Source organism: Mugil cephalus, chromosome 22 (genome assembly GCF_022458985.1).
Source record: "Mugil cephalus isolate CIBA_MC_2020 chromosome 22, CIBA_Mcephalus_1.1, whole genome shotgun sequence".
Lineage (NCBI taxonomy): Eukaryota > Metazoa > Chordata > Actinopteri > Mugiliformes > Mugilidae > Mugil > Mugil cephalus.
In genome coordinates, this window is record NC_061791.1 from 4,800,207 (window position 1) to 4,827,929 (window position 27,723).

The 27,723-nt window shown below is 43.1% G+C and overlaps 1 protein-coding gene across 12 annotated transcripts in view; it reads right to left on the reverse strand.

Moving 5' to 3' along the window:
• Nucleotides 1-27,723, reverse strand: part of ppfia2 (PTPRF interacting protein alpha 2) — a 161,414-nt gene that overhangs the window by 45,889 nt on the left and 87,802 nt on the right. For all 12 annotated transcript variants that reach the window (XM_047575238.1, XM_047575236.1, XM_047575235.1 and 9 more), the window contains one exon: nucleotides 1,637-1,738. In XM_047575238.1, coding sequence (XP_047431194.1) covers nucleotides 1,637-1,738 — 102 coding nt within the window. The remainder of the gene's footprint in view (nucleotides 1-1,636; nucleotides 1,739-27,723) is intronic.

Below are 27,723 nucleotides of genomic sequence, written 5' to 3' on the forward strand. Positions count from 1 at the left end.
AATCGGTTTAACCGTCAAGCAGCGACGATGATAGAAACCATCAGATGTTTTCTCTCTTGATTGTGGTGTTTACAGGAAGTTTAATTTAGTTCAGGTCAGGACAGAGCTGAGATCAGCCTCTTTAACCAAATCCTCACTGGGTTTTTTACATGCGCTCTCATATAGAGAGTATGCACGTGAGTCTCCATGGTTACGGCCACTGAGTGGCAAAAAGTGACAGCTGAACATGGAGATTAGCAGCATTAGTTTGAATCATGGGCTTTAATAGGGTCCAAATTGTAAACTTGGTTAAGAAATTAACCCAATTAACCCAACAAGCATGTCTTTGGATGGTGGGAAGAAGCCGGGGAACCAAGAGGGAACCCAGACGGACACAGGAAGAACACGCAGACTCCACACAGGAAGGCCACAATAAGCCAATGGATCTTCATACTTGGTAGTTTGGATGTGACAAATTAGAGACGGGAGGACACACACAATCGTTCTGTGATTGGAACAGCAGTAGTTTACTTGACGAAGCTCGTGAACTGCATTCTGGGAAACCTGGCTGTCCCAAATCCACTGAAGTTATGCATCCTTGGTAGAAATATAAATGAAAAGGGCAGAGCAAGAACACATGTACTCGGTCAGATGAGTCAACGCGTTCTTCTTCTTCAGTTCCATTCCCAGTAGATTTGATGCTCCTTTGTCCAGAACTGGGATCAGCAGCAAAAACTGTGAAAAACAAGTGGCTGCTGTAGTCGGAAAGAGGCCTTAATCCCGTCCCATCGTGTCTTCAGACCACTTGAGTGCATTAGTCGTCAGTCGTGGCTCTTTATCCCAGACGTCCAATAAAGTTAACTTGTCTTTGCAAAGTCAACACATCTGTTGTCAGCTCCTCGGTCCAGTCGCCGCCCGTGCACGCCTTTTTCCGAGATTTAATTACAAAGCTGTAAAACTCCGCCAGCGCCGAAACTGAGCTTAATTAAAGTTCGCTCGGTAATTGCCCGTTTGAGGATTCGAGGTGTTAATAAAGTGCGAGAGCGAAAAGTGGCTTTTGTCTGTCCCCGTTTCTTGCACCTCGCCGCCTTCCCGTCTGAACGTCTCGGTGGGTGTAAATATTTTTCTGCCTCCGTCGGAGAAAATCCACACTTAATCAGCGCCCGTACGGAAAAAACAGAGTCTTATCTGCGAACGGCAGAGTGTGCTTTAAAAAGAAACGGGCCGCGCCAAAAATCGAAGCTGATGCACGAATGTTTTCAGTTTCCCTTAAACTCTTTGAACTGGACACTGCAGGGCATCGCAGCCGTTTGGACTTAGTTTTACTGTTGAGCGGCCATCCATGTGAAGAGAGTGGAAACATTTTTTTAGGCGGAAATGTGGAGGGCTAATGAGGTGTGTCTGGCATTGGAAACAGACAGTGCGCATGGTTGCTTCCGCGCCCTAAAACCGTAGCCACCAGATAGCTTAAGCCTCCTCAGGATGCCGTCTATCGCAGTGTGCAGCTGTGTTTTTTGACGTTAACATTTGCTGCAAGTTGTGACACTTTCATAAAGTTGTTGAATGCATATGTGCGTGAACTTTTTAAAATAAAGTCGAGTTTGGGCGTCACTGGATATGGCGGGATATTTAATGATTAAACAAAAGCGGCGCTCACCCTGGTGTTGTTTCTCTCCGCTTTGAGCTCGGAGATCTCTTCCTCCTTCTCCAGCAGCTGCTCCCTGCAGGCGTTCAGCTCCTTGGTCAGCGCGGCAAACTCCTGAGCAACAACAAAGGGGAGAAGAAAAAAAAGGTGGGTCAGCGTTGGCGCGATCACACGGCGCCCTGCAACGGCGCCCTCGCTATATGATGTAACGTGCACTGATGCAAGGCAACACAAAGCTGCTGCTGCTGCTGCTGAAACGCCTGGAGGACGAAGCTGCGAAAATCACAGAGAACAGGTCACACCACAGCTTCTTACTGATGTTGCTGCTAATGTGCACTTTGATTTGCATGACCTCAGCTGAGTTCATTTAGAAGAAGAGTCTTTATCCCGTACTATTAATTTTAGAATATATTTGCATGCATTATAAATTAAAGCGAAAGGATCAGTCTAATGGTAACAAGGGCACAGACACAAAGACAGTTTAGGAACAACTCAAAAAGAAAACACGAGGAACAGCACAAGGTCTTGACCTGGCCTCCAAATTCACTAGATCCCAAACTGATCAAGTATCTTTGGGATGATCCACAGGAGTCCCCCCCCCCTCAACTCATAGCACCCAAAGGCCCCAAACTAATATTCTGATACCAGACACCACAGGACACCCTCAGAAGGCCCATGTCCATTCAAGAGTCAAAACAAGAGAAACCTACACAATATTAAGAAGGCATAATGTTATGCCAGATCGGTGAATATTTTAGAGGTAGAATGGGCAGATTATAGCGGCACACACTGAGAAAAAGGAAAGTAAAGAGGAACAAACTCAGGATTATAATAATAATAACAAAGAGGAGGATAAAGAGGGGAAGCAGAAGAGAGAAGATGGAGGAAAAGGAGTGAAAGAAAAAGCAGAAGGCAGAGTGGAAGGAGTAGAAAAAGATAAATGAAGAGCAGAAGGAGAAAAAAAGAGGATGATATGGAAGAATGAGGAAAGAGAAAGGTGAAAGAAAGTAAGGATGGGAGAGAAGAAGAATGGGGAGAGGTCAAAGAAGATATAGAGGAAAGAAGATGATGGGAAGGGTAAAAGAAAGTGGAAAAAGTAGGCAAGAAAAGAGAAGAAGGAACTGAAGGAGGAGAGCTATGTTGTGTTTAAATCAGCAGTTGTCTCTTAGGTCATAGAGAGCACATATAAAACAAAGTGGATGTTGTTTCTGTTCCAACACACAACAATCTCAATCACCTACAGCAAAAAAAAAAAAAAAAAGCTCTTGGTTAATCTGACGACTACATCCATACCAAGCGGCCACAGCCACAATTTGTTCTCTGCCACACCAGCAGATTTGCTCTCTGTCTCTCTCTCTCTCTCTCTCTCTTTATTTTATTTCAGTCGCTCGATACCAACAAAAGATTTTTCCAATTACAGGCCAAAAAGAGCCCGGAGGTTCTCTCCCAGACCCCAAATCCCAAACACAGCCTGCTAGCTTGTTCCTTTACCAACGCTAGATTCACCAGCGACGCATACGTGAACGTCTGCAACAGTAACAGCGTCACTCAAGAAGGCTTCAAACTTCCCTCATCTCAGAATAAATTAAGCCAGAACAAAAACACGTGGTCGCGTTTGGCAGGTACAAAGTAACCAAAGCGACACGGAACATCTGAATTCTGAATGTTACCCATGATTCATAGCGGAAGTCGAATTCGCTCTTCCGGTAGCGCTACGTTTCCATGGTTTCAATAGCGGTCAACATCGCGGTAAACGCCGCCTTTTAGCTCTGGATAGCATATGAATGGGCAAAATTACAGGTGGATATATAATAGGGGTGTTTTAACGAAGTGGTAGGGGAAATACATACACTCTCTTCGAAGGATATTTTACTGTTAAAGCCGCAAGCCACGCTAGCTTCCGTTCATCGTTGCTCTGCATGGAGCTCAGGACACAAGCATCTTACTTGTTGGTGCTAAAAATAAACAGTTTCCGACAAACTTTTCAGTTTCTTTGAATCGTTGTGGCAACAAACAACGGCAAGAGTTGGACATGAGCTCATAAAAAAAATAAATAAATAAAATAAATGACTGCATTCAGCTACCTTTTCCCCCCGGCTAGTTTTGATTGGCTGTGTGAGCAGTAACAGAACACCGGAAGTATGGAACCGGCAACCGGAAGTAGAATTCTGTCATGACATTTCCCATAAGCTTCTGATGAAACGTGGATAGAAAAAGATTGGAGCATACAGTTTATTCAAAATTTCCTCGGTTAAAATCCAGAAAAATATTAAAAAATTAAAATTGTTTCCACATACTCGATTAATATAAGCATAAATTAGTATAATTGTGTGCCTAACTGGAAGTTAGCTAATTGATTAGCTGATTTCACAACAAAAAATATTAGTGCAATGCATTATTTGTTTGTGAAAATGTGCCAAAAATCTCTTGGTTTTGGTTTGTTAAATGTCATTTACTGCTTTTCTTTGTTATTAGATCTGAATTAGCTTAATTTTATCTGGCATTTAATCATCAAGCACAAAAATGAATGACAGAGTAATTAATGATAATTAGCTTCTGGTACAACACTATACAGAACTTGTCAAATTAAAGTTACTTTGAGCTTTCTTGAATCAAATGAGGAGGGAATAAATTCAAAGTCAACTCCAACAAGTGGTCTGTCTGTCTGAGAACAAATTGTAATTCTGAATCTGTACACCATCTGTCCTTCAGGAGTCACGGACAATAACTCAGTGTTACAGGCAGACTGCAGGGAGTGGGGCAATATTGTGTCTGATAGCTACAGCAGCGCGACAAATCCTCATAGACCTCGCAGAGCCACAAATCCTCTTCACAAAGGCGCTGTGCACCATGCCGATTCCCAAAGAACTACCGACTCACACTTTTGTGTTGTGAGAAAGGACTTAAAGACGAGATTTCAGGTCTATGTGTTGGAAGTGTTGGCTCAGTAAGTAGAGGGAGGATCTCGGGTCCGTGGCTTTAAAGGATGAATGGTGGGAAATCTCTGGAGCATGATGGAAAGTTCGGATCAGTCACAGCAGCTCTTTATGTGTCTGGCCTGCCATGTTTAAACCACAGCAAAATCATAATTAACGTTCTGTAGAGCTGAATCTTTACCACATACACACCTGCAATATATTTAAATAATATAGAACAGGCCTGACAGTTGTCCAGCCCCATTTAAAGACATGACATGTACAGAATATCAAACAGGACTTTAATCAGATTATCCTGGGATTACTTAACGATGTAGTAATTTACATTATCAAGTAAAAGTCTGTTGAATAAGTGACCTTTGTGAAATAATACTTGATATTCTTGAAGAGAGGTTGTGGTAGCCGAGGGTGGTGGCTCTGGGTAGCGCCATCTTGACATTGTCTGACTCTTCCTTCCCATTTTATCTAATACAGAAATGGGAAAAGAGGTGGAGCCTAAGCAGACATCTAGAAGCCTGTGAGGGCAACCAAACTGCCACTCAGTTTATAGTTAGGCCGTGCCCTAATTATGCAGAACTTATTGACGAATTCTTAATACAATTTACATAAAGCACCCACCACTCGTACAGTTGTCATCAATGGGAAAATTACAGTGTGGAAACCAAAACCATTTTTATTAAACATACAAGGGTCATTCTTCAACTATCGAAGAATTTGTGTCCCAACGGGGACAAATCAAAATGAAATGATGGATCAATAATTATTTTTTATTAGATAATAATAATAACAAGTAACTTTTAATGAAATGTATTGGAAGATATACTAGTATTTTATGCATTTTTCATAAAAAGTACATTTTATTAATAGTAATTCAGTTTGCTTTGCTTCTGAACGCTGGATTAAAATGACAAGAATTATAAAATATTTCAATAATTTTGAATATAGGGCAAGAATCATTCAGCAACAGTCAAAAAGCCAAAGGTTAGACTGTTAGGGCAATTGTCTCTTCTATTACTATATATATATGTTAAAAAAGGGCCTGCTAGGTTAACATTAAGACCAAGATGTTACCATAGCAACAGGAGATGAATGAAAATAAGTGTTTCTGTGGCAACCGAGTCATCTCTATAGAGGTCTAAACTATAATGACATATAAATCTCTGCGTCCTCTTATTATATTCTTTCTAAAGTTCGATGATCACCAAAGTGTTGCGCTTTAAATTATCAGGGGAAACATCTCCAGATGATGCTCCAGAGCCGTTACTGAACTTATTTTGCTCTCTGGATTTTCCAAATGTGTATATGTGTGCGGTGGGCATGGACAGACAAAGAGCTTAGAGTTCATCAAATCTGTCTCTCACGGGAACGTTGCTAATCACAGACGCCTCCCCTTGAGAAAAAACCCCCTTCTGAAAATTGCACAATTTGCTTCAGTGCTTCCGAGACACAACAATCCCCGTCTTGTTCTGTATATTCTCTCTGGAGGTCATCTCTAAACCATCCTCGGAGCAGTCCCTTTTCTCAGAGCCGAGTTAAAAGAAAGGCAGACCCCCGGGGGCGAGGAAATGTTTCTGAGGCTGCCTCTTCCCAAAGGCCAAGCTGTCAGGACGTTGTAAAGATTACTGACAACATCTCGTGTTGTGACCACTACGTTCCTACTGCAGTAGAATAATCTTTTCATCGAGAATAAACAGACAGACACATCCACCAGCGTGCTTTGTAAACATAATGCGACAGTGTGAGATCATTTTGTGACCGTTTCTAACGCTAAAGCTAGCATTCTGACACAACCCTTTAATTATCAGCCGTAGCTGCCAAATGAAATTAACTGCAGTTCAAATGAAGGCACAGACAAGCTGGGAGGGAGGCTATTATTTTAAACCAACGGATGGGCATTCAAGAAAATTAATGATGTTGTAAAAGCAATAAAGCTGAACTCAACAATTTAGAAAAATGCTCTTCAGTATTTGTAATACTTTACGTGAACGCTAAAACTCATTGAATCCGGGGTTACGATACATAACCAATGCTATGTGAACATGCAAACGGTGAACGGTTGAGGTTATCTTGCTGTTAATAGGAGTCTTTTGCCTCACGGGGTTGTTTGCTGATGCTGATGCTCGTACTCTCGCATGGGAAACATTCCTAGCAGCTCAACCAGACCCCTGCTTGTACTACAGCACAGCACGCTGCACAGTGCACTACTGTAATGCAGCAGGATGCTACAATCTCTCACCGAGGTTTAACTGATACAGAAAAACTGCATTGCCACAGCAAATAGCCACTGTTCAAATATCTAGCAGCCGCCATATCTAAATCTGCACCAAATATACATATCAAAACATGACTTGTGACATACACCATGAGCTTAAATAGAGTTGCTCGCGGTATATCACACTGAATTATTCACAGGAACGAAATGCAGCAAATGGAAGTTGGTTTTTCATTTATTTTGCTCAAGGAAAACACAACCTGGCGGCTATTTTATTCATTTATTTATTTTTTAATTCCCAGGAAACGCCGCCTCCGGGAGCGGCTCCCATAAATAACACGAAAGTGAAACGGTATGAGGGAATAAGAATGGTCGGAAGGAAGCCGCACATAAATAAAAGTTGAGATGCACACGCGTGACGGAGCATCTTCCTAAGTGGACTTCCACCTACGCTGCACAATGCAGGCGGATACAGACGGTCACATGCACGGACCGTTGGCACACCGGAGAACTCCTTGAGAGGGAGTGATGAGACCGACGTTGACATTTTCCTCTGTGAAGTCAACTGCTGCCCAGCTGTGAGCAGCGGTAGAGTCTCCAAACAAAAGCAGAACGTATCACGATAATTAGGATGTCGACTGAACTGCAGTACGCTGAGCTGAACGGTGCAGGTTTTCCCCTTTTCCATGGTCGGTTTGGTTTATACACCTTTCAGACAGCTGTGAAGTATAATCCCACTTGGGTAAGTGCAGGTTTTGCTTCAGGCCTCTGACCTGCTGGACCACTACACCCCCACCGCCCCTGATGAAGAGACATCAGGGACCCACTTCTCATTACCTGGGCGAACAGCCTAGCACTGCAATATGTCAGGTGGCGCGAGAGCGCGGAGTCTGCCTCGAAGGTGAACGGCGAGGCTTCCTTCCCGAGCGGGCGACTGTCCGGCCAAATTACGATTTATTTTTGGAAAACACAGATGCGTGTGCTTCTGCAGGAGAGTCATGCTTCCAGGCTAAAAATGAACCCCGGCGACGGTGCAGTGGCGCCGTGATTGACGGCGTGCTGATTCACCGAGTGAAACCCCGGCGGAGCAGCTCATCCATGTGACACCGTCTCCGGCGGCCGGGCATCAGGCATGTTTGAGCAAAAATAGGGGTCGGCTAATGTTATCCGAAACCAAGAGAACTCTCAAATGCCTTGAAACGAGATGGACGAGACTGAAGGTGTCAAAAGGAGGTTAGAGTACAACCTCTAGACCAGGGGTGCAAACTGATGAACTGATGAAGAGATTAAGTAGGGACCTACTAGATTTTGCGAAGACCTATTTGTTGAGGACTTGTGCCAAAGAATACGTAAAGACAAATTATTCGTGGATGTTTTCAAACTGTATAAATGAGCTTAAATGCATCGTGACACCAATTTGGTGAGCCCAAAAATACTCCTGGAAAGTACCAGGTAATGAGCAAACGAGCCCAAACAGAGGCGTCACTGTGAATTTTACGCTTTCTCAAATGTAACGTCGCCCTTTCGGAAAGCTCCTCCAGCATAGGTCTTTAATATTTAACAAAGTGGTATATTTACAGCGCGAGACCAGAGGGAGGACGGGGCAGAGGGTGGTTATAAATAAGCAATGAGATGAACCCGCTGCTATCAATACCAACACTGCATTTCTCACAGTCGACAAATGTCCACAGAGGCTGCAGAGTGGCGCTGTATTAAGATCAAGTTTGAACATTCGAGTCATAACTACGTGCATTTGTTTTCTTTAAGCTCCTCAAAGGCATATGGTAGATCGCAAGGGTGGTTTTAGTGACACTGCGCTAATAGAAAATAATGCATTTCATTATTGACATCGCAGTAACGTACTTTTGTGTCTGCACCACACTGAATTTGTTAATTCATAAACAAGCTCCGACACGGAAAATTGTGAGTGAAAATTAAACAAAAACTAATTTCACACGGGAATCAAATCTGTCTCCTGTTTGTCCTGACATGAGCCAGATTCACGCTCCTTTTTCCACATCTAGGTCACAAATATGGTGTAGATATAGTGTAGATCCGTACCCTGAATTTTACTTCCTCAGAAATGTAACTATACAGCCACAACATTATGACCACCGACAGGAGGAGTAAATAGTATTGACCATCTTGTGACTATTCAGAGTTCTGACTTGGAAAGGTTTGGACCTGGCATTCATTGGTGTGGATGTTACTTGGACATATAGGACCCACCTAGACCAGTCCAGGCACCCCCACCCCACATCAATGCTACTCCTCGAGCAGCAGGATGCAGCCTGACGCAGGCACAGGAACAACTCAAATGAAAGCAATAGCACAAGATGTTGACCTGGCCTCCACATTCACTAGATCCCATAGGATCTCATACTCCCCTCAACCCACAGGACTCAAAGCCAAATTAACAGCATTCTGTTCCCAGACACCACAGGACACCCTCAGAAGGACCATGTCCATCAGGGTTTTGCAGACTACAACAACTTTGATCGATCTACAACACACTTCCTCGTCCATGTCTCTTAGTGTCTGGACAAGCACAGAAAATCCACTCTCCTTCTGCCTCCTGCACAACATCTACTCATTTATATTACAGTGATTTCAGTAAATCTACCTGCTGCTAGATAAATAAATTGCACCAAATCCAAGCGAGACTGCGTTAGCGCTCTACACCTCGCTGATGAAGAAGGGCCGGATGTCGAGGAACCACTTAGACCTTGAGGAACAGCCACCGTGCGATTTCCAGCTCAGCTAGCGGACTCATTTCCTCATCTTTAAATATTCAAGACGGTTATCCATGCTGAGCGAGCACTGCTTCTTCTTCTTCTTCCCGGCGAAATGCAGGTGACTTAAAGGTAGGCGTGCTGCTACAGCATCCAGCACGCTTTTATCAAGGGGTTCTCTACAGGAGTGGGGCGGCTGCCGAGAACACCCACAGACTGACAGCGCTATTGCTGTCGCACAGTACCTTCAAAACCCCATGCGAGAACCTCAAAGGCATTCGTATCCCGGCATTCGTATCCCAGCATTCGCAGGCTCGCTCATCTTTATATTCTCTATTTCTATCTCTACTTAAGGGAAAATGGCAAGTTATAAAACCATCGCAGCTTCAAAGCGATGCTCAAAACCAAACAGCATAAAGTACTATGACTGAGAATAGATGCGGCAAAGCTATTGGCAGCAATGATGAAAAACAACAAAAAAAAAATTACATTACATTTTTATTGTTTTTCCAACACATTTGATACAGCAACACAGCTTCCTTTACAGATGTCCTCCACAAAAAACCCCCACACAGAATATCTAACGGCACTTTCCCGGAGCAGAGAGCATCGGTGAATAATGAACCGAGCAGAAAATAAATCACTCACAATCAACCATTAACTTAAAACCAAACCAGCCACGAATGAAAAAGGAACTAATAATGCGTCGATTTGATTCAGCCTAATTGCCTGTGATTATTTTGGGTAATGAAACGGTTTAATATGCGAGGTAAAAAGGACGGGACTGGAAAAAGAGCCAGTGAGAACAAACAAGAAGAAAAAAAGGGCGGAGGATGGACGGAGGGGGTACGTCGGGACAAAGGCCCTCATTCTTTTAATGGGATCAGAGGGAAACCACAGAAACTCGTCGCGGGATTATTTCGGGTGAGGCGCGGACACATGACCAGCAGACTAAAACGATGGGGGAAGGAAAGGTCAGTGCGAGTGTTTTCTTAAATAGGTGCGCGTGAGGGGAAAGTGCGATGGTGTTGAGGGAAGGAAGGGGAATGATTTACAATAACCTTTAGTTGTGAGGGGAACGGAGGGTGGGTGGGGTTGTCTCCGTGCTGTAAAGGCCCCTCGAGGCCAAGTCATAAATCTGAGAGTGGAAATTACAGCCTGACAATTTACTGCCCTTCAAATGGCTAATAACTAATTTTGATCTCTTTGAACTCAGGCACACAACCCTGCGTCCTCCCATCACGATATTTAACCTCTGGCCTCGAAAATCTAAGACGACGCAAGATCTGTAGAATGAAATAGTTTTTTTAAGCATATTCATGTTGTTTTTTGCGAAAGTTGTGCGATGGAAAACATCTGATTCTTTAATAAAAAGTCAGAAAACCGGAGAGAACAATCGCAGACACAGACGCTTGATTCAAACCCGTTCATCAGACTGACCAAAAACAACCGATCCGGACCAGAAAAAATGACTTTTTCAAGCTTTTAAATGTCAAAATGCCAGAAGCTGGCTGCAGATTAGAGATAATCTTTTTCCAAACCCACGCAAACAAAGACCAAAAATCAAAAAAAAAAAAAAGGGAAAATTAAGTCACCTATGTCAAGAGGCACGGCTTAGTGTTCGACTACTCAAATCCCTCCACCTCCTCAAGAGGACCTTAAGAGGATCTTCATACTGCCGCAGCTGTCAGCACATTTGAATGTTTCAGTGCACGTAGGTGATAGGGATGGTTATCGTTGAGGTTTTATCCGAAACCGGTGCCAAACCGGTACTTTTGAAATGGAGTCGGTATTTAAAAAGTGCCCTAACCGGTGCTTAGAGAATGGAAAACATGCACCAGTAACGTGGCAGAGCACTGAGGATCCAGGTGAGGAAAACCCACCAATATGGCGGCCATCCACATTGGGAGGCAACCGCCGCCCTCATAAACCACCCTGACCTGGATGCAGAACCCCCCAGTCCTCCAGGCCTTAGGGATCTCCGAGATGACGGCCCTGCAGACCGACCAGACCAGACCAGACACACCTCCTGGTGCAGGGGCCTCCCAAAAAAATGCTTTTAAAAAAGATGTTTAAGCAAATTCCAGGTGTTACCTCCATTTGAGCACTTGTTGCAGGAGTCTGCATCTCCTCCCATCTACTTCTCTACAAACACCCAATCTGCAGATTTAACATCAGCCGATAAATGGAGGCTTATGTGTCTGCGCAGAAATCAACCTAATTCTCACCAAGAAAGCATGAAAGTACTTCTGTTTCCAGCGTTTTCCCTACACTACATGCCAAAGCATGTTTGTCTCTTTCTGTAAATGAAATGTGTCCCAGAGGAGAGGGCAGACCTGGAAAAGCAATGAATACATAAACTGTGCTGTAAGACACGAGTTGTAATTCAAATACCGTGTACATAGGTAGGAAATACATAATTCACGCTAATAAGTTTGGCTATCCTCCCGGTCTCCGAGGAATAAAATCCTTAGCAGTGACGGCTACAGTGCGATAGATTATTAAAAAGGAAACTACGCAGAGGAGACGCAAGCTCCTCTTAGAAAATGTGCTATTGTGTGGCTGAAGGTGTGTGTCTGCAGAGAGCAAAGGTCAAGTTAGAGAAGCAGGGAGCCTCATCTCAAGGGGGATTATTTAGTTTTTATCTGGGGAAATAAGAATGAGGCCGTATCCCATCTTTCTCCAAAACATGTGTTCTGGACTTGTATAAATTGACACTACCGCAATGCACAGCGATACTGTGCCCATATTAAAAAGGTCAGAGAGGAGGGGGAGGCGGGAACATTTTATTACCCAATCCCCACCTACTCTCTGTGTGTCACACTCTTCTCATTTGGTCTCGGTAACGCCGAGCATCCAGGCAGCAAACAAAGCTGCACATCGCTGAGAAAGAGCCAAACGAGCGCAGCCTAAAATGTCAGCCCATCCATCATTTATTACACACGGAAGAACCCTCAAACAGTCTAATACTTTTCTTTTTTTATTTATTTTTCTATTCCCAAGGACAAAACGGCAGCAGGCTCGGTATTCATACGCCGCGGACGATTCACATGGCCGATGATGACCCCGTATCCTTTTTGCTCTGACTTAACTGTAGTGATACCATCGATTTCCTTTACGATCTGATACTGAATAAAATTCAGGCTGGTATTGGCGATACCGATCCGATATCGGTACTGTGTCTGGTAAACCTCAAATCATAGCTTCATGAAGAATACAGATAATACACATCAGATAATAATAATAAGGTCGTTGACATGAATTATTCTTGAACTATTAAGAACTACTATTAAATGAAAACTAGACTAGCTCTAGTCTTGGAGACATGTTGATATTTTAGTCCTAATTTAATCAGAATCAAAGATAACGGAAAAAATGAGATGTTGCGGACGTAAACAGGAAGTATCCTCTTAAACGTTTGAGTTACTGACCATGCAAAGTGAGAAAAGCAATGGCAATGGTTATAACCCAGTTAGCATACTGGTTAATAAATAGTCAAATAATGAATTTAATCAAAGCTGTGCAAATCTCTTTCAGATACGCTAAGCATTTCTTTACAGATGTTCTTCAAGGTTACCTGGGCTGTTGATATACTTTCTATTCAGTTGATACCCAAGAGCTGCAGCCAGATCTGATTGGCCCAATGAAGAAAAGCTACACTCCACTCAAGGCTCAGCTTTACACCCTTAGCGCTCAGGGTAGTAAGTAAGGAAAAGCTGTGAAACATTTAACAACGTCTACGGATAAGAGACACATGGGAGAATCTGAAATAATAATAATTCACCAGGCCAGAGGAAGGCTCGGAAGAATATTCTCACCTCCACATAGTAGTTGTAGCTTCTTATTTAACATGTTCTTCCTTTGCATTTTTTTTTGTCCAGGTCCCGGAGTCAGAGAAGTGACTAATTCGACAAAAAGACCAGTGGCTGATCAGTGTTGTGGTTCATTGGCGATAAAACCATGGTCTACAGTATTAGATGCACCAGATTCCAAAGAAGATGATAGCTGAATGGAAACCACACGGATTAAAAGTCAGAAAACGTGAGCTTCTGTGAAGTCTCATGAATCAGAGTCCACTTCCCGGATAAGCATGGCAATTTTAGCAAGGCCAATAACCAGCTTGGCAAGGGAGCAGTTCGGTGCAGGGGAGGCGCCGCAATTCGGAAAAATTCATCACATTCATCAGACAAGTGGTGGGATTTGCAAAGATTACAGAGAAGGTGGGCACTGGAGCATTGATGATTCAATCCCTGGCTGCGCGGACAGATAACACCCACGATAAGACAAAACCCTGTCTGTGATTCAAAGCGGCACGCCGTAAGATGTTTGGCCGTCGCCGATGTGAAGGAGATCGGGGAGAAAAAAAAAATCAAAGCTACATCAAGTAGTGGCGACAACGCGGTTTGAAGCCGTTTCAAAGAGAATATGACAAAACGTAAAGAAGCTGCGCGTGAATATAAAGCGTGAACCTGTGCACAGCAAGGGAGAAATGATTCCCTATCAATCTGCAGACAACAAATACAGTATGTGATTTCTACTGACCTCTTGACATTTCCTCCACCTCTCCTGCTTTGTGTCTGAAATGGAGGCAGGAATGCTATCTCTGCTCCCCAGGGACGCCCAAGCCCACTGCACTGAACCTTGACTTCATTTATTAAACACCATTGAAAGGAAAGCACTCTGAACCTCAAGGATTAAACTGGAAAATAAGGTGCGGTGGTGCAAAGATACTGCACGGTGTGGGAGGACAACGCAGCAGAGAAATAACCGCACTGAGAGAACAATACATAACTGCACTTTGAAGCTCTCAACTTATTGTTTAAGCTAAAGACTCACACACATTAACATGTAATACTCTTAAATGAGAACAAAGAGGCGTTCATACAACCCGGATCGACTACGAAACATTCTGTCTGTTTAATCCCGGACTCGGAAAAACAGTTAGCATGAAGCAGCAATTACCGTCCCAAGACTTTGCCCTGAAGACGCCATCTGTGAGAGATTACACCGCTGACATTTCACTCTAATGTGAGATGCATTGTTATAGCTTTAAAGGTAAAAGGGTCATTTCAGCCACAACTACAAGAGAGCTTCTCATTTTCATCTAATGGTGTCCAGGCATACAGATAGTTTAATCATTTTCAGATTAACGGCGTTTTCCTTGCTCTTCTCTCGTTACTCAGCCATTGCTCTCGCTAATCTCGCAATCGGTTTGACACCAATCAGTCTGAGCTGGAACTGTGACCGGCCTGACCAGAACTTGTGAACGTTTTATTTCAAATCTGTCAGGAATAAATCAAAAGAAGTAGTTTTATAGTTAACTGATAGTTTTGTTCAATAGATAAAGATGTTCTACACAGAGTGAGATGGATAGGGATGATCCGATATGGATCTTTTCACGTTCAGTACCAATCAATCAGAGTCCCAATCCAATCTTACAGTTCAGATCTTAGTCATGAAGGTTTTTAATTTCTTCCTTGTATTCTCCTTCATCCTCCAAGCACCATCAAACTGTATTAGGTCCAATAAATAGGGCTCTCTGTCATATTTTCTCCAATTTTTCTTCCTTTCCTGTTTTCCTCAAGATGGTTGTGGTTTTAGGCAGACTTAATACAAATAGCCACAATAATCCGGGACCCTAGGGATGGGGGCAATTTACATTTACTACTTCAATACTTCTGTCTTTCCTGGAAACGTATCAAACCACCTCATGTTTACCGCAAATAGGTACAGAAACGACCAGCAAGAAGCTCAAATGTTTGCACAGTAAATAGGAACATAAGCTGACAACAGATCCAACAGAATTCCTTCCGATGAGGCCACCCTAACCCTAAGTCTAACCCCTAACCCTAACCCTAAGTCTAACCCCTAACCCTAACCCTAACCCTAAGTCTAACCCCTAACCCTAACCCTAAGTCTAACCCTAACCCTAAGCCACAGAACTCACTTCACTCGCCCCACAGAAGCCAATTCTTTCCCAATATTAGTTCCTACAAAACTGCTTACAGTGAGGTCTAAGGAGGATAAAAAGCGATAAGGACATTGCCATCGACATGATTTTTACAGCAGCGAGCACCACAAATTAAGTTCACTTCACTTCTATTAACTATAGACGTCCTAAAAAGACACTTTAAACAAATCAATAGTACATCTGTGCATTTATATTAAAGCACAAAGGAGCAGAGCTAAAAATGACCTCTACACTCTGTGTGCAAACACTGCCAGGATCTTCTTAAGTACTTAAGCTAGTGAGCTAAACAAATACAGACCCCACAGAGGCAGCTCGTGTGCTTCAGCGTGTGTGAAGAATCGGAGAAGCTATGGTGCCTTTAAGGTCACCATTAAAACCATCTGATACAAAACTTCATCTGCTCTTCCCCTGCTCTTGTCTTCTGCAGTCATCTGAGCCGTCTTTGTGCAGGCGGCGTTATCGCTCTCCTCCAGCCCTCTCTCCTGCGTGGGCTTATGGACACTTAGCTCGCCGACAGATCACAGGGTTCCTACATGAATTATTATGGACTCACGGCTGTAGACGCGTGGAGAGATGGTATCCGAGGCGCGCCTATGACTCTCGATGAGGCACAGCCTGACTGAAATCAGTTCAAAAAGTGGGAAATAGCCATTCATATCACCACTGAACACTGCCAGGTACTTGGCGTGTCGTCTGCGCCGTCTTATAGCAGCGGTGTTCGCTTTTAAAGGTCAAACCACTCAGGTACACTCGTGCAACTACTCTCTACAAGACACCACTGCCAGGATCTGCAGGTTATGACATCTAAATGTATAATTAATCACAGTTCTACTTGGCCCAACAGGTATGCATATGCTCAAGTGAAGATAAGATGACGTGTTGTCACATAGATGCACTCAAACACTAGCATTTCCTCGGCTCATTCTCTCCGCCTCTTTGCAGCTGAGCACTGAAAGTCAAATGGCTTCTGGCGCTGTTCAAAACAAATTAATGCTGAAGGCCCGGTGCTGTGAATCCCTGGCATTTTACAAAAGGTCTGTAGCACGGAGGAGACCACCTGAGAGTCAGGCCGCATGCGGGAAGCGGCGTTCACCACGCGCACACTGATCAAAACAATCCCTTTGTTCCGTTTAAAGTTCACGTGAGCGGCTGATCCTGCGTGCGGACAAAAACAGACCTGGGTTTTAATTGGTTTCCCATTCCCATCTAGTCAGACCGAAATCAAACATTAACACAGGCCGAGGCAGAACGGGATGATAATGCTGTCTGCTGGCAGACGGGCAGAGGTGCCGAGATAAGGAAGATGGACCTGCAAGGCAAAAAATATGCAACACAAACAGCTCGCAGGGCACGAACACGCAGTCCAGCCCTGTATGTGCCGACTGCATACATAAACATCTGAGCAATGACTCAACAGTGTGATCAGTTTTACTTGTTCGAGCCGTGATTGGGTGCAGCAGGTGGTAACGATAAAAGACAATAATAGTTTTTATGCTGTGAATTTGAAATGAGTTGTCGATGATGAGGCAGCTTCCCCCTTTTGCCTGTTCGGGGCTGATTGTGAGTGTTTGGTGAGATGATTGGAAGTGGGACAGCGAACACACACACACACACACACACACACACACCAAACAAATGATGCGTTTGGGTGCGCCGAGTGAGAAGAGTGTCCTTGGGAGGCTAATGTCCCTGAGCTCCTTTGGGGCTAAGCGGCCAGATGCTCTGCTTCGCCCGCTTGCCGGGTTTTGGCCCCAGTGTACCGTTGCAAGCAGCAACCATGACACTAGAACACGAAAGTCGGCAGAACAAAGGAAAACTTGGTTTGAATGCGTCTGTTAAATTACTGCCAAAATACATGCAAAAAACTACCCTTTAAGAGGTCGGTCCAAGCTCTGGTTGCTGGTGAAACACTGTGTATGGATGCAGGTAGCTGGTCTTGGTGTGGGTGCTTTCTGGGTCATGAACTTTGGGTAGGGACCGAAATAATGGTGTTTATCTGTAGGGCACGGGATCTTAGAGACAGGGTGAGGACGTCGGACATTCGTAACGGAGTCTGGTCATTTGGTTCAGGCTAAAGATGACTCCTCCTGGAGGTTTACAAAAGGATAGGGTCGACTCATCGTAGGGAGTCTGGCTCGCCAACGCCTTAGGATCCCTCATGAAGAACTAGGATATATTGCTAGGAAGAAGCATTTCTCTGGAATACAATGCATAGCCCGTTCAATCCTCCTGCCAGGACCTAACTTCACATAACCAGAAGAAAACGGTTGGTTTCTGGAGCATTTTACAAATAAATCACAACAGCCTGTAGAATGATGTCAAACAGCTGGTATTAAAAGCTAAAGGGCAACTTCAGCTTTTAATTTCACAATGTTCATATGTGTCCAATAAAGGTTATAAGACTAATGAAACCACTGACAAATTGGGCAACGTTTGAGCCAAAGCTGCAAAAATAAGCCAAAATAATATTTCATCCTGCTGCTGCACCAATTTTGACCCAACATTTCTTGGGTCCATTGCATCTTCCAACAGTATGCAAATTGACCCACATTCATTAACCTCTTTCAGGAAGAAACTTTGCAGGATGAAAGCCATTGTAGCACACATGAATTTAATCTCGTTTCACCAGGAAGATTCTCAAGACGGAAAGTGAAAGGGAACGCACACAAGCTCACAGCTCAGCGACAGCACGGCAAGTCACAATTAAAAAGAGCGGAATCCGGTTTATCGTCTGGTTCAAAGAGCACAAAACCCAGATTTGGGCTAAAAAAAAAAAAACAACACTACTACTACTACTGGAACAGAAGAGAATATTTGAGAAAAGAAATGACTGAAAACTCATCCAAAGGTACTCGGGTCACTGACCGTGACAGTGAACACCCAGGAGCCTTTGTTTGTTTGCTGCAGCGCTGGCCGCGGCTCGGACAGGGGCTGTACTGGTGCAGAAGGAAGGATTACCTCACAGCAGCCTCGCTCCCCTCCCAGCCTCACCCCACGGTCGTTCTCAGTTTCGGTTCGCCTCACAGAGCATCGCGGGGCTGCAGTCCAGAGTCACGGGCAACAGATTCAGTCACGGAATATTCTGAGCAAATACGTTTGTTTGATTGATGAAGGTTTTTATAGAAAATATGCACAGTGGGGCAGAATCACATATGGCTACTTCAACACATGTGCTATGTATTAGCATCTCAATCTCAAGGAGTCTCTCACACGTACAAGTGAGGTATAAATACATTTCTATGCAAGTGCATTGGAGCGTAAAGGACACCTATCCCACCATACTCCAATATGCAGTGTAATATAACACTGAGATACAGAGAGAAAGAAGCAATACAGCTTTCTCCCAGGACACAAACGAGCGGAGAAGCTCCCCCAGTGGCATCTTAATGTGGTAGCGAGGGTCAAGTCAAGGGTAAAGGAAGACTGATGTGCTGCAGAATGCACAGTCGAGGAAACGCGTGACAGAAAACACTTGAAAAATGCTTCAATCGTGCATCTTTACAACAAGTGTCGTTCGAGTCAAATCCACAGAGGTTCGTTCTATAGCTGCAAAACTAATGCTCAGGGCATTACACTGCAAAACTTTAGCACAAAGGAAACCAGAAGTCAGCAGGCTGAGTGTCTGCAACCAGCGCACCGTCTGTAATCCTATAAATCTTCACCACCGCTCCTGGTCCCATTGTTCTCCGAGCGGCCACTTAAAAGCCAGCCGCGCTCTCGCTTCCTTTACACGAACATAAAAATAACTCGGCCCATTAAAACAAAAGGTTTGAATCAATTAGAATCATTTATACATATCTTCCCTCGCGTGGATTTTCCTTCCTTGCCTCTGTTGACTCTTTGCTGCATTTCTTACGCTGCCTTCAAATGGAACCTGCGGTTCTGACTTGGGACGCTGTGTACACAAAATGCTTGGCTTTGAAGCGGTAACGTCTGCCTTGTGTCGCGGGAGCGCCGCTGCGTCAAGCATCGAAACCACGACGGCAAACAGTTTAGCAAGAAAATGACGGGGAAACTTAATGTTGGAGCAATGAACAGATGAGGCTGCTGGGGATATAAATTGCGTATGTTCTAGCATCAAATGCTAAAAAGTTGGGCACTCCTCTTAAAAAACATGATACTACATGATACTACATACAAACATAATGCTACTAATGACCTAAAAACACACATCCTCACATCTAAACAAAGACCATTTTGAATAATCCCTTTCTGTTATCACATAACACAAGATGTTCAAAACCCAAAGTGTACAACTTCGCCACGAGAGCAAACACGCGATGGCACAAACAGGCCAACCCTGGTGCCCCGCCAGTTTCCTCCTCTGCACCAGCCTGCACCCTGCAGTTTTTTTTGGAGGCCGCCGCGCGTGCCAGATCGAGATGCACCATGTGGAGCAGGCCCTGGTGGGACGAAGCGTTGCCAGTTACGCGTCTGAAAATCTCAAGGGTCACTGGCGTTGTCGGATACACGAGAAATCTCCAGGGTTTAGAGGGCTGCCAACTCCGCCTCAAACCTCGACAGATACTGGGCCGCCAGCTCTGCCTCGTGGCGCAGGCTTTACCTCGCTGTCACGTATCCGTCGAGCCGGTTGGTTGCCAGATGCGAGATGTGTGCCAGGGTAGGAGGAAATATGAGTTCTGAAGTATGTTGTTCTAGCTTCATCGATACATTATTCTTAATGCTGAGTCTGTCTAAGCTCATTGATTCCCATACCATGTTAACTCTATGGCAGCCCCACAGGGTTTAATTCACTTGAATAGGAAAATATTTCAGTGTCATATCGTCTCCCTTCCTTCCATCCCCAAAAGCTACCTGCTCCAGACCACTGAACTGAATTTACCTCACGTAGCATGTGAAGCTATTTGTGCTTTTCGCTAATAAAAATTTCATGTTTGCGCTCTTATTTAAGAGAGAATTGGTCAAAACCCTGAGGAAACGACTCCAGACCTAACGTGAGCTAGCTTAACTCTACAAGCGCTAGCTAGCAAGTCAGATTGAACGTCGACTTCTGTTTGATCAAATATCCAAAATCTAATATCTGCATTATTTCAGAATGTGGTATGAAATACCCAAGAAATATAGAAGAAAGAAACAAAAAAAAAGACAGAATAAATAAATTTTAAATACATACAGTAAACTGGAAAGTAAGTTAATGGTCAAATTAATACAAAGGTAAATAAATATATGTCACATTTAATAAATCAATGACAACAGTTGTCAATATATGTTTTTATGGATTTATTAGCAAACTAATTTATTTCTGTCTTTATTTTTATAGTTTTATTTATTTAAAATTTTGGCAGTTTTGGTCTTCCATACATGGAAAAAAACAGCTCCATGTATGGAAGATGCTCACATTTTTCAAACTATAACCTTTATTGTTAGCATTAAAACTGAACTCACTGTATCACTAAAGCTGAAGGTTTGCATCTCTCACACTTTTTAGTTTGTCCAACACTCAGACTGAAGACAGTGAATGCACAAAATCTGGTGCTGGAATTTTAGCTAAGAATAGACAGACTCATGCAGCGAAGACGCATTTCTTGTGGAAACGGGCAATCAGTAGTTGGGAAGGACATTTTGAAATGCAAATTGCACTTCATATTGTTAACAAGTTTTTGTCCCTCTGAAGGATTCACAGAGACAGAGTGAAAGCTTTACGCATCCGCCCTTTTATTTCCTTCTTCCTATTCGGTGCACAGTGACCCCTTTTCCATGTGCAACTTTGAGAAAGCACAAAGCAAAAACACGACATCGGTGCGATTCAAACAGATGGTTTCAGGAGAATGCTGTCTGGGGGGAAACGAGACGCGGTGCTCTTACAAGTCTCATGGGTGCAGGTTTACTCCCTTATAATCCTCATTGTTATTTTTAAACAACACCTCCATTCACGGCGGAAATACACACCGGCACAATGTTAGAAAGAAACACGAGCAGCTACACAAAGCAGTTGTTGATGAGCCAGGGGAAGGACAAAAATTCATTACGCCGCTGATTGACTTTGCAGCGAGATGGACCGACCTTGAGCGACTGTATTTTTTCTTCAGCACAAAGAGCAAAATCTAGAGGACCGGGTGGATGTATGCACGTATTGCTTCAAAGCAAATCCCCACGCTGACCTACAAATCACACAACCCGTCATTCTGAAAGGCTGAAAGTAAATAACAGCACCGGCGTACAAAGGACGATGTAACTTCTGCTTTCTGGAAAGGTGCCACAATACACTGATTATAATAAACAAAGATGTACTCTATCGCTGAGAAATCTTAGAACGATCACCTCCTGACAAAGTGTGCTCTAGCGCAACTTAGATTGTTACAATTAAGCTATTTGCCAAGCTATCATCGTAAGCTGATCCTGACAATTCTTTCCATCCACGCTTAGTCTCAAAGTCTAATTACTGGGACTCTTTCGCTAAAATAATTGCACTATACGACTAGTCTCTTACACTAGGTGGCGATATGTCTTTTTAGTGAGGTTAATACGACCACCTTTCCAGTTACCATTCCACATACTATTAACTCAACCAGTCTAATAGACAGGACACGACATTCAAAAACAAAGTGGATATCAGCATGTTGCCTACTTATAGTGGCGATATGCTATCTCAGTGGGTTAACTACGACACCTTTCCAGTGACCTGTTATCATAAACAAAAAATTCAAAAACGAGAAAATTCACTGTTGCACTACTTATTATATCCCTAGGTTTCTACGCTTGTTTTCTTTTTCGTGACAGCTTCTTGATGTTTTTGTTCCGGGGTCGTACACCAGCACTGCGGTTGTGGAGCATGCGCACACACACGTTGTCCAGTTAAAGTCCAATTAAGGCGTATACATGCCGAGGAAAATCACATTATCTGGGTGTTTTCACTGGATAAGGAGAATTTTAGTCAGAGTAACGTGTTTACATGCACTTAAGTTGTCCAGTTAGAGTTCGATTAAGGCAATAATTTGTTTTTCCACATGTATATAAATGTACTGACGGACTAGTGTTTACAGTTTTTTGATCCCCAAAGGGTCTCGATCTACTAACACAGCTTTAAGGACTACAAAATATGTACTACATAGGTGTTTAATAGGTGATTAAATACACTGTCTGCAGGTTTCCACTGAATGGCAGTAACGGTATCTCTGACAGGATACCCCAACATATGCTTGATGTCAACAAGGTTTGCCTTTTTGATCTCGGGTTGCATGGATTTCTGAGAAATAAAACACTTATTTTAAAGATTGAAGGGGTTGATTATAGGAAAGCCTCACATGGGGCCTTTAACTATTAATGTTTTGTTGTTCTAATATATTTTTGTTAGAGGGAATATCCTGTATGTCCTGTCTACAACACCACCGAGGCACATCTGCATCCAGAGCCGCAGGAGCATGTCTATGCTAATCAGCTGGCATGATCTGCTCCGAGTTTGGCTCCGACCCGACAGGGAATCCTACCCTACAAAAGCTGCTATTTATATCCCTCCCAAGTTCTCCCGCTGCCTGTCCCTTTCATCAACGCCGGCGTTGGCTTCCCCAGACAAAGGTCCTTAATTAAAATCGGGTTCTCGGATACGAAGCAGACATGCTACACACTCTGGCGCTGTGTAATCTGCAAGACCTCGGTCCTGAGAAGGTTAAAAAGAAGGAGGATCTGAAACGACTGTGGACCTATAGCCACCATCAGTGATTCATTACAAAAAAAGGGGCAACATAAGCACTAAATATAGACAAAAGCTTAAAGGTTGGCTCCTGTTGGAGCGCCACGAATTGTGTGTTCCTATTTGTACACATGTAATCTTCAGCATCTCTGGATTATAATACTGTACAAAACATCATTACGATTGAGATTAAAACTAGAAAGGGATTGAAGGGAAAATACTACTTCATGAGTCTCTGTCCTCTCGGGATGATCTATTCCTATATTTGGCTGGATGCTCCTTCTGCATGCTCAAAATGTCCCTGCATGAAACACACTCAGAGACAGAGAGCGAAATTATCTCCTGTTCTTCCTGAGAGCGCTTCAATCATTTGATCATTCTGCAGATTAAAGATGCGCGTGTTTCATCCTGACACACTTGAATTACAGATTTTTGAGAATGTTTTGGGACAAAAAGCAATAATCAGAAGGGGTTGAGCGTAAAGCGGCATCTTGTAACGATACGACTTGATGGAGCATTTTTGAAATCAAGGCCGCCCCAATTAGGAGCATCTCCTCATCTTCTGCATCTGCAATGTGGCAACACACGTCACCTTGGAAACAAGCATTCTTCTTCTCCAGACACTGTTACCATAGTAAAGCATGTGACCTCTCCCCCCCGGTGTGCTGCAAATGTTTGTTTTCTGTATGGTGCTGGAGATAAAAAACGATTATTCCCTCCATTGGGAGCCAGTTATCACAGGTGCCACATTCCTCAGCTTAGTAAATGACGGAAACCAAGTTTTGGGGAAACTTAATATGAGGCCGCACACTCTTCCAAAACATCCCTCCTCATGGGTGCTCCCGGGTTTTTCTGCACAAGGTAATTCTTTAAATTGAGGCAGAGAAATAAATAGGAAAGGCTGCATGACTCACACCTGCACGACATACTGCTATGTCATTAAACTGGAGCAGCCGCTTCCAAACTTTTTGGATTCACAGTCATTTTTTTTTCAGGAGCACTTTTGGCCCCAGACTCATGGATTTTATATTATAGCCAAAAAGCTGTCAGACTGCATATTGTCTGAAATATCCACCGACTTGTAAACTGTGTAAATGAAACCATGGTACATGCACATGCACATGGTATTGCACACGTTTGTATTCATTTGTACAGAAATGGTACAGATGTGGCACATATATGCAGATATATGAATAAATCAAGTGATGTTTATGTGTCTCTTTGTAATAAGTGATTTTTTGTGACATTCTGACACAAATGTATCCATTTAATATGTGCTAAAATTAGCTTACTACAGACTACAACTAAAGATGATGGGATAATTGTCAGGTTTGCATATAACTTGACATAAAGATGACTGTAAAGCCTTATGCTCCTCCATGTGCAACGTCAATATATCTCAGCATGCTACAAAGCTAGTAGGGGTTGAACAAGGCACAAAAACACAGTAGAAAGTAATGCTTTGCAAGAATGAAATCTATATTCTTGACTCACACTGTAGCACCTCACACAAATTAAGCTATGGGGGCCTTTCTGCAAGTTTATTGAAGCTTCAACTCTGTCAGACATAACCCACTCCAACAACATAAACACCGTCAGATCTATCATAACTTCCATCTCTTGCATGGTGCATTCACTGACATCAATGACACACACAAAAAAAACATGCTGTACAACCACAGCAACAATGTCAACTAATAGAACAAAGCAGAAGTCAACATAAGCACATGAGCCCATCAATACTGTGCGCTGCAGATATGTTTAGCCGATATAAATCGGCAGCATCTATAGCGTTTAATAGCACTTCACAGTGTGTTGTAAAATAGAATGGTGCAACTGGGATAAAAATGCATAAATAAAAATGTCGGTGTAGCGCAGCTAAAGGTCTAATAACTTGACAATGAAATTGACCAACAAATAGTTGTTGTTAATTGACTGCTGTCGGAGGTATTTGGTTAAAGCATTTGACTAAAGCATCATTCAATCTTTATTTCACAGGATAAGATGTTACAATCAATTGTGCCAAGATCCCAGGCAAAACACATTTCGAAGCCCAGGCCAGCAGGCTAGCTACCAACTAGCAACCAACAAGAAGACACCAGCTAACTAGCCTAGCCGACAGCAGTATGCGGCACATCATTGGGGTTTTCAAGCGGGCACCTCCCTTCACCGATGTTTCGTTATGTTAGGCCACCGACGCCTCAATAAGGCTCAACACAGAGTTCCGGCGTCCTGGAATCACCCCCTTCCCTGCTGCCACCACACAACCGCGTGACTGTCAACCACAGAGAGATTAGCTTAGCCCTTTTTATTGCTATTCAACAAAATAGACAATTGTGTTGGTTGAAGCTACCTCTCTTCCTGGATGGGAAGGGGTGGGATGAGGATACAGACCCACACATGCAGACCAAACCAAAACCCAAAATATAAACACACACACTTCGTACCCGTGGCTTGGACCGAACCACGTAGCAGCTACTAAAACTGCTCAGCTAGCCTGGCCTTTAGCATGTTTCCTCCTTAGCCACAGAGTTGAGTAGTTGGTACAACGTCTAGTCACTAGAGGTCAAATCAAGTCTTTTTAGTTACATTATTACATGAAAGAATACACATGGATTGCTGTAGCACCGTTTCAAATTAGCCGACCTCCAATCCACAAAGTCTGACTGTTCCATGTCAAAAGGGACCGAAACAATGTCTGTTCTGCAAATGGTTCAAGGATGGTTTTCCAATTAGCTTTCATCCTGAGGGGAACGTGATTGTGGGGAATTTTGTTGAGACATTTATCTTAAAACCGTAAATGAGAACATACTGGGCGGTCGGTGCTGGATTTAAAGCCAGAGGGGTCAAAACATCAAAAACATCATTTGGACACCATGATTTTGAGTACAAAAAGCAGAATTAGTTCAATAAAATGATATTTCAGTTTGGGCCAAAGTCGAAGATTGACACTCCCATACAAACAGGCTACTGGCAATGCAAGTGTTTCCAATTGATCTTCAGCCTTCACTTTCTCCATCTATATTATGGATCTCAAGAGTTAAGAGAGGACAGATCTACATGTCAAAGTAAGAGCAAACAGTGACGTCAAGCCAATTCTATATGCTCCCTTCACAAATTGGCATTTCATTTAAAAACCAATCATTACTTTGGGCCAGACTGGATGACGTGAAGCCTGAGGATACCTTCAACTATAGCTGAGTGTGCTTCAGGCACTTCCTGCCATTATTAGTAGAAAATTCTTTGTCCTCTCCTGATCCACGTTAAACACAGCGCATCACATTTATTTGTTTCCTTGGAAACTGTTGTTTATTTATTTATTTATTTTTCCCACCCACACGTGGATTCACATTCTCTATTAGCAAAAAGCTTAATGTTTGATTCAGTCCTGCTGTACTGCTACCCAGGTTTAGGGTTAGGCTCTACAGCAATAATCACACTAAGAAAAACACGGAAACTAGTTCATGAAAAAGACACATGATCAATCGCTTCTTCATTTCAAGGTGACTACGTAAATCATGCTCACACAAGAGAAAACCCTCGGCTGCGAGACGTGAGGCGAGCAAAGATCCTCATCTGCTTAAATATTTCATGTCAGTATCATCTCAGAATAACCATGTTCTAAAACCAGCTGCCTTCCTGAACCCTTCTTCCTGCAGAGTCTTTCAGAAACCGTCCTCTCCTGAGATTATTGGCTATATTTAGAGATGTGTGCTCCACTGGAGAAATATTTTATTATTCACATAAACACGTAGCAGGTGTGATAGCACGCTGGAAAGAAGCATGTTGAATAACTGAGTCTCTAAACTCTTTATTTCCTGAATAAATGGGAAAAAAGCAAAGACTGTGCAGCATCAGCTAAATTGACGCTTTGTATTTCGTCATTTTAAAAAGGTTAAAATGCAAATGATGTTATGTCGTTAGCTGGAAAAAGCTAAAAATATTTCTGTACTTCCAGCCTATGATACATGAACTGGAGAGGTTGATGGAATAGAAGGTATGCACGTGACGTCACGTTAGCTAGCTGCTAGCTGAAGTCACCATGGTTACGTTATGTATTTACATATATTCATTCATTCCACCCATACATTCTGCACAATTCAACTCAGGATTGCATCAGCCACTTTGTGTATATTGTATATTGTCACACGTTATGTAATGTTCTCCTTACTTTGTATATACAGGATATTACTTTTATATATTTTTATATATTCTCAACGTTTGCATATGTCTTGTTTACATTTTCTGTTTACCGCTGCACTCTAGGCCTTTGAGGACGGTAGTTTCAATCCTGTATTGTGTTGCACATGTCAGAATTGACAATAAAGTTGACTTGACTTGACTAGCTTTAGCATCTTTTATTTAGCTACATTTATCATAACTGAAATGACCTAAAGCTAGTTTAAACTAACTGAAACTGAGGCTAACCCACTTTTCCAAATCAATTCTAGTTCGTATGGATCATTGTCGAGTCCAATTGTCCTTAATTTGATCTGATAATTCACATTTTCCCCGGTCTCGCTGTATTTACTGCTGTATTTCACCATGTGTTTGCCACTAGGGAGCGCGTGCCCCCAGGAGGCAGTGACATCAATGC